The sequence below is a fragment of the Scyliorhinus torazame genome, chromosome 12 (assembly GCF_047496885.1).
Source record: "Scyliorhinus torazame isolate Kashiwa2021f chromosome 12, sScyTor2.1, whole genome shotgun sequence".
In the NCBI taxonomy this organism is placed as follows: Eukaryota; Metazoa; Chordata; class Chondrichthyes; order Carcharhiniformes; family Scyliorhinidae; genus Scyliorhinus; species Scyliorhinus torazame.
This window is the reverse complement of record NC_092718.1, coordinates 20,656,112-20,669,190: the sequence shown is the minus strand read 5'-3', so window position 1 is coordinate 20,669,190 and position 13,079 is coordinate 20,656,112. Positions and strand designations below refer to the sequence as shown.

The following is a 13,079-nucleotide window of genomic DNA, read 5'->3' as shown; positions in this document are numbered from 1 at the left end:
TGTAATTAGCATTCGTTCTGACTTGTGTTCGAGTAAAAGCTACAAAAGGTGGAACCTTGTTGGTAGTTGCTTAATTTCCCAATCAGTAGATTTTTCCATTTTGGTTTGCGGCTCCCCATGGGGATCGTGACAAAGGTCATTTCTAAAGTTTTTTGGGTGGTGGAGTTGAAGGTCCATTAGAAAGAAAGAAATATTTGCATTTCTATAGCACCTTTCATGGCCGTAGGACTTTCCAAACCACATCACAGCCAACAATTTCTGAAGTGTAGTAACTGCTGTAGCGTAGGTACGCAGCTGCCAGTGCCACACAGCGAGCTTCCTGCAAAAATAATGAGAAGGGGCGGCATGGTGGCGCAGTGGTTAGCACTGCTGCCTCACAGCCCCGAGGACCCGGGTTCGATCCCAGCCCTGGGTCACTGTCCGTGTGGAGTTTGCACATTCTCTTCGTGTCTGCATAGATTTCACCCCCACAACTCAAAGGTGTGCAACATAGGTGGATTGACCATGCTAAATTGCTACTTAATTGGAAAAAAAGTATTGGGTACTCTAAATTTATATTAAAAAAAATATTGAGAAAATGACTGGGTAATTCATCTATTTCAGCGACGTTGGTGGAGGGATAAGTAATTCCTGCTTCCTTCCCACGACCGGCAGGAAGGGCCGGAAAGTTCAACCCTCTGCTTCCCTCTCCTCAGAAGCTGTCAGACCTGCTGAGTATTTCCAGCACTTTCTGTTTCTATAGCACCATACTATTGTCCGGTCGTTGCCCATTGCTGTTTGTGGGATCTTGCTTTGCGTAAATCATCTGCCAGAATAAACAACAATACCTCCTCCACGATAATCCTCAATACCGGGGCCCCACAACTCTGTGTACTTAACCCCCCACTCTACTCCCTGTGGACACAAGACTGTGTGGCAAAATCTGGTTCCAACTCCATCTACAGGTTTGCTGACGATACGACCATAGTGGGTCGGCTCTCGAATAACGACAAGTCAGAATACAGGAGGGAGAGAGAGAACCTAGTGGACTGGTGCAACGACAACAATCTACCCCTCAATGCCAGCAAAACCAAAGAGCTGGTCATTGACTTCAGGGAGCAAAGCACTGTACACACCCCTGTCAGCATCAACGGGGCATTGGTGGAGATGGTTAGCAGTTTCAAGTTCCTAGAAGTGCACATCACCAAAAATCTGTCCTGGTCCACCCACGTCGACGCTACCACCAAGAAAGCACAACAGCGCCTATACTTCCTCAGGAAACTAAGGAAATTCGGCATGTCCACACTGTCTCTTACCAACTTTTACAGATGCACCTTAGAATGCATCCTATCTGGCTGCATCACAGCCTGGTATGGCAATTGCTTGGCCCAAGACCGCAAGAAACTTCAGAGAGTCGTGAACACAGCCCAGTCTTTCACACAAATCTGCCTCCCATCCATTGACTCCATCTACACCTCCCGCTGCCTGGGGAAAGCGGGCAGCATAATCAAAGACCACTCCCACCCGGCTTACTCACTCTTCCAACTTCTTCCATCGGGCAGGAGATACAGAAGTCTGAGACCACGCATGAACAGATTCAAAAACAGCTTCTTCCCCGCTGTTACCAGACTCCTAAACGACCCTGATTAATACTACACCCTGTATGCTTCACCCGATGCCGGTGTCTATGTATTTGCCTTGTGTTGCCTTTTTATGTATTTTCTTTTTATTTTATTTTCATGTACTAAATGATCTGTTTGAGCTGCTCGCAGAAAAATACTTTTCACTGTACCTTGGTACACGTGACAATAAACAAATTCAATCCAATCCAATTTCTGCATTAAAATAGTGATTACACTTCAAAGGTATTTTAATGATTATAAAGTGCTTTGGGATGTCCTGATATCATGAAAGGGATGATATAAAGACAAGGTCTACCTCATTTCCTTTTTTTTTTTCACAATGATAAAGTCGACCATTTGGCAAATGACTGGAGGAGGTGACCAGTTGCTATGGAACTGAAACCGTGTTCGCGCCTCAGTTCCTTTCGGAGAGGAGGAGAAATAAAGAAATAAAGATCACAACTAAATTTCAGCCGTTCAATTTGCTTCCTGGGGAAGATCAAAAGATTCATCTGTTGTGAACAGCAAAACTTTACCTTATCCTCGCAGTTAGCGTAGTATTAAGCTTCCATTCCGGTATCTCAAGGAGTCTTGCCTGTCGTTGGATGCTCTCCTTCCTCTCAATCCGCTCCCGGGGCACTGCGGATGAGGTGTTTGTGATCATTTCCTCCCTAGACAATCATAAACATTGACTTCAAAGAACTGCACACTGACTGATTTCGAAAATCAACGCACGCGCACACCATGAAAACAACATGCCATTCCTTAACGGACTGCTGAAGTAGGGATTGATTCAGGATTAACCCAACTAAGGAAGCAGCTACACAGCATAGAGAACTAGCCTTTTCTAAACCTCCAGGTCCACAGATTTCAGACTGGAGAATTCATCAATGAAGAGATATAATTGGGAATGAGCTGCCCTGGGCTTTGTGGGCTGGATTCTCAGGCGAGGAGAGGATTGGAAATTGGACCCTCCTGCCCTGCATAACAAACATCACTCAAAATCAAAACATAGTGTCTGAAAGACGTTGAGAATTTTCAATAGTGCAAAGAGGTGTTATAAAGAACAAAGAACAATACCGCACAGGAACAGGCCCTTCGGCCCTCTAAGCCGGCGCCGATCACGTGTCCTATCTAGACCAACCGCCTGTATCCTTCTATACCCCATCTGTTCATGTGCCTATCCAGATAAGTCTTAAAGGTCGCTAACGTACCTGCCTCAACCACCTCACTTGGCAGTGCATTCCAGGCCACCACCAGCCTCTGTGTAAAAGACTTCCCCCGCACATCTCCACTGAACCTTTCCCCCCTCACCTTGAACTTGTGCCCCCTTGTAATTGTCATTCCCGCCCTGGGAAAAAGCCTCCAACTGTTCACCTTATCTATACCCCTCATAATTTTATAAACTTCTATCAGGTCACCCGTCAGCTCCCGTCTCTCTAGGGAGAACAATCCCAGTTTATTCAATCTCTCCTCATAGCTAATACCCTCCATATCAGGCAACATCCTGGTAAACCTTTTCCAAAGCCTCCGCGTCCTTCTGGTAGTGCGGTGACCAGAATTGGACACAGTATTCCAACTATGGCCGAACCAACGTTCTATATAACTGGAACATAACTTGCGAGCTTTTATACTCGATACCCCGTCCGACCAAGGCAAGCATGCCAGATGCTTTTTTTACCACGTAAAGAATTATCTAAAGAATGTAAGTGAAGTAAATCAGGCCAAACCTCCTTCGTTCAGCACATGGTTAGAACGTGGAACTCGCTGCCATATGAACTAATTGAGGTGAATGGCACAGATGTACTAAAGGGGAAACTGGATAAGCACAGGAGGGAGACAGGAAAAAAAAGATAAACAAAACACTGGTAAACTTTTGTTGCAAACCTTTCTAACTACAGTATGGTATCGAACAGATTTTCCCTCTCTCTCTCAGTTCTGAAGAAGAACCAAGTTGGCTCGAAACGTTAACTCTCATTTCTCTCCCTACAGATGCTGCCAGACCTGCTGAGTTTTTCCAGCATCCTATGTTTGTTGAGGAAAGAAATATTTGCTGATAGGGTTAGATAAAGAGAGACAGAGAAGGAGGTAGCTTGTGTGCAGCATAAATGTTAGCATACACCAGTTGAGCCGAATGGCCTGTTTCTCTGCTTCAGACTCTGATGCACTAATGTAATCTGGATGTGAGTGCAATGTTTTTAATTTTAATGGAACCCACATAGCTGGAGGAGAGATTTACATAAAGACAAAATGTAAATAACATTGCATTGCTAATATATTTGTGCGTACTCCTACAGGGAGGTAGACTGATTGATGGGTGTAGGAGGTCTTACCATCTGGATGAGGATCAGCATCAATTTGAGCTGCTTGTAGCTTGTGGTTTGATTGTCAGCGAGGTGCTGCTGGTTTACATTCTGCACGGGGCTGTCAGCAGTGCTGCGTGCTTGAGATCGACAGAGATTGTCAGGGCACACTGCTGTGCACTAGCACTGTCGGGAATAATTACACACTCAGCGAACTTCCTGAAGCCTCTCTCACCTCTGAAATTCGCTCGGCTCCCCACGAGCTGGGCAACGCCGCCCGGCTCGCGCGGGAAGGAAATATGGTGGTCTGGGTTCCCCGGGCCCCCCAGCTGCATGTTTCTCGGAGACACGCCGTTTGCTGGTGGTGAGATCCTCTCTTCCCGCCGCTTGTCAATGGGATGTCCCATTGAAGCCACCCCACGCTGCCAGGAAACCCGTGGACGGGGTGGATCTGCCAGCGGGAAAAGAGAATCCCAACAGCCGGAGAATTCCGTCCGATATTTTAGTGCAGAATTTCACAACTGCATTTCTCTTGAGACTGTGATGAAATAAGTTCAGGGTTCAAAGGATGGCGGGGAGTGTGGGGGTGGGGGGTGCGGAATTTTGATTATAGTGTAAATCAGGTGCCCACACTCCAGGTTGACATGGAACCCAATCCATTTCAGGATGCACTGGGCAGCCAGGACGAATGGACGGTACAGCGATCAGCGATGGACAATACAGGGTAAGGTGCCTCCTCAATGGAGCGAAATTGGGTCCGAAGTGGGGAAGGGATAGTGAGGGGCTAGTAGGAGGGAGGAAGATTTGTTTCCCCTTTATGGAGCAAGCTTGCAGTGGTGCCTTTAAGAATGGCTCATTTAGCTGCTCAAAGTTCAGAGACAACGCGTGTTCTGTCCAGTGGAAGATGAGTATCGCACCAGAGTCTTATAATAATAATCTTTTATTGTCACAAGTATGAAGTTACTGTGAAAATCCCCTAGTTGCCACATTCCAGCGCCCGTTCGGGGGAAGCTGGTCTGGGAATTGAACCCGCGCTGCTGGCCTTATTTTGCATCACAAACCAGCTGTCTAGCCCACTTAGCTAAACCAGCCCAATACTAAACCAGCCCAACCAGTCCTAAACCAGTCTTAAACGTACCCCTGGATTTAATTATTTCAATTTGGTCTCTTTCAGCTGAGACCTCTGTCTCCCCCTAGTGTTGATTTTTTCTGGTGTCCGAGGTGTCGGCTGCTCTCCAGTATCTACACACCATTACTTGTATGCACCAGCCACTGAGGGTTGGAAGGATATTCAAGCACAGATGGCATCACGGATGAACTAGATTCTGTTCTCACATGTCTACACTTGTGTGTGTATACTCAGACACATGGGGCGGGATTCTCCACTCCCACGCCGAGGTTCCCACGCCGTCGTGAACGCCGTCGAGGTTCACGACGGCGCAAAACGGCCCCTATCCCGACCGATTCAGGGCCCAATAATGGGCTAGGAGCGGGGCTGCGTCATCTACATGCACCAGGCCTTGTCGCCGCGTAAAGGCGGCGCCCCATACATGACGCGGCCGGCTCCACATAACTGGCGTCACCCACGCATGCGCGGGTTGGCCGGCGGCAACCCGCGCATGCGTGGTTGCCGTCCTCTCCGAGTACGCCCCACAAGAAGATGGCGGACGGATTTTGCGGGGCCGCGGAAGGAAGGAGGTCCTCCTTCAGAGAGGACGGCCCGACGATTGGTGGGCACCGATCGCGGGCCATCCCACATTTCAGGTACCCCCCGGTGCAGGATCCCCCCTCCCCACCCCGCAGGCCGCCCCCCCCAGCGTTCCCGCCCTGTTCCCGACGGCAGCGACCAGGTGTGGACGGCGCCGGGGGGAACCCGCCGTTTTGGGCTGGCCGCTCGGCCCATCCGGGCTTGAGAATAGCGGGGGTGCCGGAGAATCGCCATTTTGGGTGCCTCTGGTGATTCTCCGGCCTACGGCCCGCGGACCTCGACGGGGCCGTTCCCGCCGCTTGGGAGAATCGCGGGAGGGCGTCGGACCGGCGTCCCGGGAGATTTTGGCGACCCAGGTGATTCTACCAACCGGCGCGGGAGTGGAGAATCTCGCCCATGGCCTCTATCACGATCATTGGGCAGCATTGAGAAGCATGAAACTGTATTACATTTAAAAAAGATAAATTTAGAGTACCCAATAATTTTTTTTCCAATTAAGGGGCAATTTAGCATGGCCAATCCGCCTAACCTGCACACATCTTTTGGGTTGTGGGGGTGAAACCCACGCAGACACAGGGAGAATGTGCAAACTCCACATGGACAGTGACCCGGGGCCGGGATCGAACCCGGGTCCTCAGCGCCGTGAGGCAGCGGTGCTAACCACTGCACCACACGTATTGCATTTTTGGCCTTCCTACGCCAAAGCCACTTCCTGCATGCAGGTAAAACCAACTAACCTGCATTCAGGCCCCTGACCTTGAATCCCAGCTTGACTGGAGTTTCATTTTCCTGGGATCGTCTGTCTGATGTTATTCTTTAAGTTCAACCAATATTTGGACTAACTTCAAACAACAGCTGGAGGAAACTGAGATCCCGAGTGGAGACAGAGCTCGGACAAGAATAGGGTTTGCTGAGACGCACTCAAACAAATCGCCAGGAAATCAGAGCTGGAGGTCAGCCCCAGACCTCAGCACCATCAGACCAAGGAACTGCTCTGGCCCTTTGCTCTGATTGGGCCAGACTCTTTAACCAGAAAGAGTCGACTATTTAAAGCATGTTTGAGGCGTGTGCAGGCCCGACTCCATCGAATTAACAGACTCAGCAGCTGGGGATAATCCCAGCTGTCAAGTCTTGTATTTCACCATGACAATTTTGAAAATGATACCTGAGTCATTCTGGCTTCTGGTACCAGTTCCATTTCTGCACCTTGTTTTCTCCTGTCCTTTTTCTCTCCTGTGTTCCTTGGAGTTCTGACCCTTGCTGGGAAATGAGTTCCACGGGAATTCCCGCACCCCACTCGAGTAACCATTTATAAGAACAAGGAAGATAAGCAATAGGAACAAGAATAGGCCCAGCGAGCCAGCTCCACCATTCAATCACAGAATCTCTACAGTGCAGAAGCAGGCCATTCGGCCCATCGTGTCAGACCCTTCAAAAGAGCACCCTGCCTAGGCCCACTCCCCTGCCCCATCCCCGTAACCCCACCTAACCTTTGGTCACTAAGGGTAATCTCGCATGGCCATTCACTTAACCTGCACGTCTATAGACTGTGAGAGGAAACCGGAGCAGACATGGGGAGAATGTGCAAACTCCACACAGATAATGACCCGGGCCCGGAATCGAACCCGGGCCCCTTGCGTTGTGAGGTAGCGGTGCTAACCACTGTGTCGCCGGGCCACCTTGGCCTCAATTCCACTTTCCTGCCTGTACTCCACAACCCCTTGACCCCCCCTATAGTTCAAATATCTGTCGATCTCAGCCTTAAATATAGTCAATGACTCAGGCGCCATTGCACTGTGGGCTACAGAATCCCAAAGGTCAAAGGTTGACAAACCACTGAGCGAGGAAATTGCACTTCATAGAACATAGAACTTAGAACATACAGTGCAGAAGGAGGCCATTCAGCCCATCGAGTCCGCACCGATCCACTTAAGCCCTCACTTCCACTCTATCCCCGTAACCCAATAGACCCTCCTAACCTTTTTGGTCACTAAGGGCAATTTGGCATGGCCAATCCACCTAACCTGCACGTCTTTGGACTGTGGGAGGAAACCGGAGCACCCGGAGGAAACCCACGCAGACACGGGGAGAAGGTGCAGACTCCGCACAGACAGTGACCCAGTGGGGAATCGAACCTGGGACCCTGGCGCTGTGAAGCCACAGTGCTATCCACTTGTGCTACCGAGCTGCCCAGTTTTAAATGAGAGACCCTTTATTCTGAAATGATGTCCTGCTGGTTCTGAATTCCGCATAAGGGGAAATGTCCTCACAGCATCGTCCATGTTCGTGAAAGTGGTTCCAAAGGGAGGATTGCAACTGTGCCTCGCCCTATCTAAAGCCAATGCATTTCCTTTCTTAAATTCATTTATGGGATGGTGAGCGTCCCTGGTTAGGCCAGCATTTGTTGCCTAATTGCACTTTAGAAGGTGGTGGTGAGTTGCCTTCTTGAACCGTTGCAGTTCCTGAAGTGTAGGTACACCCACTGTGCTGTTAGGGAGGGGGTTGCTGGATTTTGACCCAGCGACAATGAAGGAACGGCGATATAGTTCCAAGTTGGGGTGGTGAGTGACTTGGAGGGGAACCTCCAGGAGGTGGTGTTCCTAGGTATCTGATGCCCTTGTCCTTCTAAATGGTAGTGGTCGTGGGTTTAAAAGGTGCTGTCGAAGGAACCTTGGTGAGTTATTGCAGTGCATCTTGTAGATGACACTTTCTGTCAGTGATGGAGGGTTTCAATGTTTGTAGAATGGGGAGCAATCAAGCGGGCTGCTTTGTCCTGGATAGTGTTGAGCTTCTTGCATGTTGTTGGAGCTACACTCATCCAGACAAGTGGAGAATATTCCATTCGACTCCTGACTTGTGCCTTGTAGATGGTGGACAAGCTAAGGGGAGTCAGGGGATGAGTTATTCGCCATAGGATTCCTAGCCTTTGACCTGCTCTGGTAGCCGCAGTATTAATATGGCTAGTCCAGTTCAGCTTCTGACCAATGGTAACACCCAGGATGTTGATTGTGCGGGATTCAGAGTTAATAATGTCATATAATGTCAAGGGGTGATGGTTAGAGCCTCTCTTTTAGGAGATAGTCATTACCTGGCACTTGTGTGGCACAAATGTAACTTGCCATTTGTCAGCCCAAGCCTGGATATTGTCCAGGTCATGCTGCATTTGGACAGGGACTGCTTCATCATCTGAGGAGTTGCGAGTGGTGCTGAACATTGTGCAGTCATCAGCAAACATCCCCACTTCTGACCTTATGATGGAAGGGAGGTCATTGATGAAGCAGCTGAAGATGGTTGGGCCTAGGACACTACCCTGAGGGCACTATCCTACAGTGATAGCCTGGAACTGAGGTGCTTGACCTCCAACCACCACAACCATCTTCCTTTGTGCCAGGTATGTCTCCAACCAGTGGAGAGTTTTGCCCGTGATTCCCATTGACTCCAGTTTTGCTCGAGTTCCTTGATGCCATACTCTGTCAAATGCTGTCTTGATGTAAAGTGATATATAGTGGGGCAGGGATGGGGGTGGCGGATTGAACTGGACTAGCCATATAAATACTGTGGCTACAAGAACAAGTCAACTAGGAATCCTGCAGCGAGTAACGCACCTCCTGACTGCCCAAAGCCTGTCCTTAACCTACAAGGTACAAATCAGAAGTGTAATGGAATACTCTCCACTTGCCTGGATGAGTGCAGCTCCAACAACACTCAAGAAGCTTGACACCGAGGTGGGATGGAAGTTTTCGGAAATGGGAAGAGAAGGGGATTAAGACGCTAAAAGATTTGTTTCTTTGGGGTCGGTTTGCAGGATTGAGGGAGCTGGAAGCGAAGTATGGGCTAGAGCAAGGAGAAGTGTTTAGGTACATGCAGGTTCGGGATTTTGCCAGGAAGGAGATACAGAGCTTCCCAAAGGAACCGGCCTCCACATTGCTGGAGGAGGTGTTGACGACAAGGGGACTGGAGAAGGGGGCAGTGTCAGCGGTGTACGGAGCTATTCTGGAAGAGGATAAGGCACCACTGGAAGGGATCAAAGCAAAGTGGGAGGAAGAGCTGGGAGAGGTTATAGTGGAGGGGGTCTGGTGTGAGGTGCTCCGGAGAGTGAATGTCTCCACCTCATGTGCGAGGTTGGGGCTGATACAGCTGAAGGTGGTATATAGAGCTCACCTCACGAGCGCGAGGATGAGCCGATGTTTTGAAGGAGTAGAGGATGTGTGTGAGTGTTGGGGGGGGGGGGGGGTGGTGGCGCTAATCACGTTCATATGATTTGGTCCTGTCAAAAGCTAGGGGAGTACTGGAAGGAGGTGTTTAGGGTAATTTCCAAGGTGGTGCGTGTGAAACTCGACCCGGGTCCCCAGGAGGCCATATTCGGGGTGTCGGACCAGCCAGGGTTGGAAACGGGTGCTGAGGCAGATATCATAGCCTTCGCCTCGTTGATCGCCCGAAGGCGGATCCTGCTGGGATGGAGAGCAGCCTCTCCAGTGCCCTGGCATGGCGGGGGGGCCTGTTGGAATACTTGACCCTTGAGAAAGTTAAGTTCGAACTGAGGGGAAGCTCGGAGGGGTTCTACAAGTCATGGGCACTATTTATTCTGCACTTTCAAGAACTGGATAACATCGACCATTAGTTGGGGGGTGGGGGGGGGGGCTGTGTAGATTAAGGGTGACTATGGGTAATCCCTGATTCCTTTTTGTCATTTGTTTATGTAAACATGTGGGCTGATGTTTGGGGGTTGGTGGGCGGATGGGATCGTTGTTATTAAGGGGATTGACATATCTTGCTGATTATTGTTTATAGTTGATGGGTGTAAATGCGGGAGAAAATGTGAAAAAGGAGGAGAATTAAAATAATATTTTTTTTAAAAGAAGCTCGACACCGGGGACCTCCGGTGACGGCGGGCGGGAGGTAGCCGCACGTTGGAGGGCTCCCATTCGGGAATGGCATTGTCGGGGGTTAATGCCCGGTCCTAGGGCCAGCGAAGGCAGTAAAAGTCGGGAGACAGCACAGAGAAGGGAAATGGCGAAGACCAGCAAAAAAACGGCGTTGTAAAAAGCAGCTGAAAGTCCGTCGGAGAGTGGAAAGGTCACCACGGGGTCAGTAAAGAAAATGGAGGCTGGAGCACCAGGCGAGGCCGCATTGCTTACGGCTGAAGAAATAACTACGGTGATGGCCGGGGAATTCGAAAGGCAGTTTACGAAACATATGGAGGCAATGAGGAAGGCGATGGGGGCGGTTTTGAAAGTGCTGGTGGAGGAGGCGATTACCCTGGTGAGGATGGCGGTGGCGAGCGCAGTGGCGGAGGTGCGGGAGCAAGGCGAGGCGTTGAAGGAAGTGGAAGAGACATTACTGCAGCACAGTGGTCAACTTACCTCGATGGGGAAGGAGATGGGAAAGGTGATGGAGATCAACAAGGATCTGCGAGACAAAAGGGAAGACCTGGAAAACAGATCCAGGCGACAGAATTTGAGGATTGTGGGGCTGCCCGAAGGAGTGGAAGGACCGAGGCCGACTGAGTACTTTGCCATGATGTTGGCAAAACTATTGGGGGAGGGGGAAGATCCCTCTTGATATGAGCTGGATCGGGCACATCGGTTGTGGAGGCCTGTACCAAAGGCGAGTGAGCCGCCAGGAGTAGTGACTCTGAGCTTCCGTAGGTACAGTGTAAAGGAGAAGGTCCTGTGCTGGGCTAAGGTGAAGCGGGTGGTGCAGTGGGCTGGAGCTGGTATACGTGTTTACCAGGAATTTGGAGCTGGCGAGGAGGCGGGCTGCCTTCAGCCGGGTGAAGAGGGCACTGTACATTAGCAAGGTGCGGTGCGGCATTGTATATCCAACGAAGCTGAGGGTGACTTACAAATCCAAGGACTTTTATTTTGGAACGGCGGAAGCAGTGGAGGAGTTTGCGAAGGCAGAAGGACTGTGGTAGAATTGAGAAATGGTCGTGTAGCGATGTAGCCTCATGACTGTATTTTTTTCTTTTTTGTTTCACTGCGTGCTGGTGTAAGGGCTATAGGAGCCAACGTTGTGTATATTTGGACAAGGGAAGAAAGGGGACTTTCAGTCGGAATGAGGGTTCTTTGGGGTGTGGGGGTGTATGCGGGGTTTGTGTGCTAAAGGGGACTTCTGGGTTTTTCCTGGGGCCGGGCAAGGGGGAAAGAGACCTGGGCGGGGGGCTCCACGCTGGCCGGGTTAAGCCGGCCAGTGAACGGGAGTGAGGTGGGGCTGCGGCCATCGGAGCCTGGCAGAACAGGGTCCGAGGGGTCTAGCCAGGGTGGAAAGTTGGGGGGAAGGAACCGAGGTGGGTTGGGAGGAGTTTTACAAGAGGAAGTGGAGGGGAGGAGCTGGGGAGGGGGGTTACAACTCTTGGGTGTCAATTATGGTACTCCTTGGGAGGTTGGGTGGCATTGAGTGTCGGGGAGGGGGGGGGGGGGGGGGGAGACTCTATAGGTTAATGGCGGCCATGGGTGATTCCGGACTCCTTTCTCTTTTTCGTCTTTGTTTTTTCCCACCGTGGGAGGGTTTGTTTTAATTGATGCATATATTGACAGTTGGGTGGGGCGGTGGGAGGATGGGATCGTTGTTGATGTTACGGGTATTGACTTTGTATTTGTTACCGTTTGTTGCCTGTTGGTGGGGTGTAAACTTTGAAGGAAAGTGTGAAAATGGAGAATAAAAACATTTATTTAAAAAAAAGAAGCTCGACACCATTTAGGACAAAGCAGTCCACTTGATTGGCACCCATCGACCACCTTCAACCTTTATCCCTCCATCACCAATGCACTAGGCAGCAGTGTGTACCAACTACAAGATGAACTGATAAACTCACCAAGGTTCTTTTGACAATACATTCCATACCCACAACCTCTACCACCTCGACGGAGAAAGGCGGCAGGCGAATGGGAACACCACGACCTACAGGTTACCCTCCAAGCCACACACCATCCTCATTTAGAACCATGTCACCATTTCTTCATGGTCACTGGGTCACAATCCTGGAACTCCCTTCCGAACAGCACCCATGACTGTACCTACACCACATGGGCTGCAACGGTTACTGAAGGCAACTCATTAACACATCCTCAAGGACAATTAAAGATGGTAAATAACTGCTGGCCCCGGAAGTGATGCCTAGATCCTGTGAACAATTTTTAAAAAAATCAGTCAATATGTCTCAGTCACACATTAGTCCGTGCATTAAGGACATAGTTCTGATATACACACATGAAGGATAACCATACTGGGGGCCCTTTGGCAGCACAGCATACATCTGGTAGCTCAGGTTTTCATTCCATTGTGCGACACAGGAAGACATGAAATGCAACAGCAAGACAGCCTTGTGTTTCGACCCAATTCTTCCCGAATCAGTGGATGCTGATGTGCTTGTTCCAGCAGCTGGGAAACTGTGTGCAGAATAATTATTCATTCCAACACTTGTGCAGGATATTGGCTGAATCTCGGGCCACATGGGACCCTGTT

At 50.0% G+C, this 13,079-nt stretch overlaps 1 protein-coding gene across 1 annotated transcript in view; it reads right to left on the bottom strand.

The window, feature by feature from the left end:
* The window catches only part of LOC140387420 (alpha-2,8-sialyltransferase 8B-like), a 78,549-nt gene that overhangs the window by 31,114 nt on the left and 34,356 nt on the right, over positions 1 to 13,079 (bottom strand). The window contains exon 3 of the mRNA XM_072470509.1: positions 2,138 to 2,272. Within this exon, the coding sequence (XP_072326610.1) occupies positions 2,138 to 2,272 (135 nt within the window). The remainder of the gene's footprint in view (positions 1 to 2,137; positions 2,273 to 13,079) is intronic.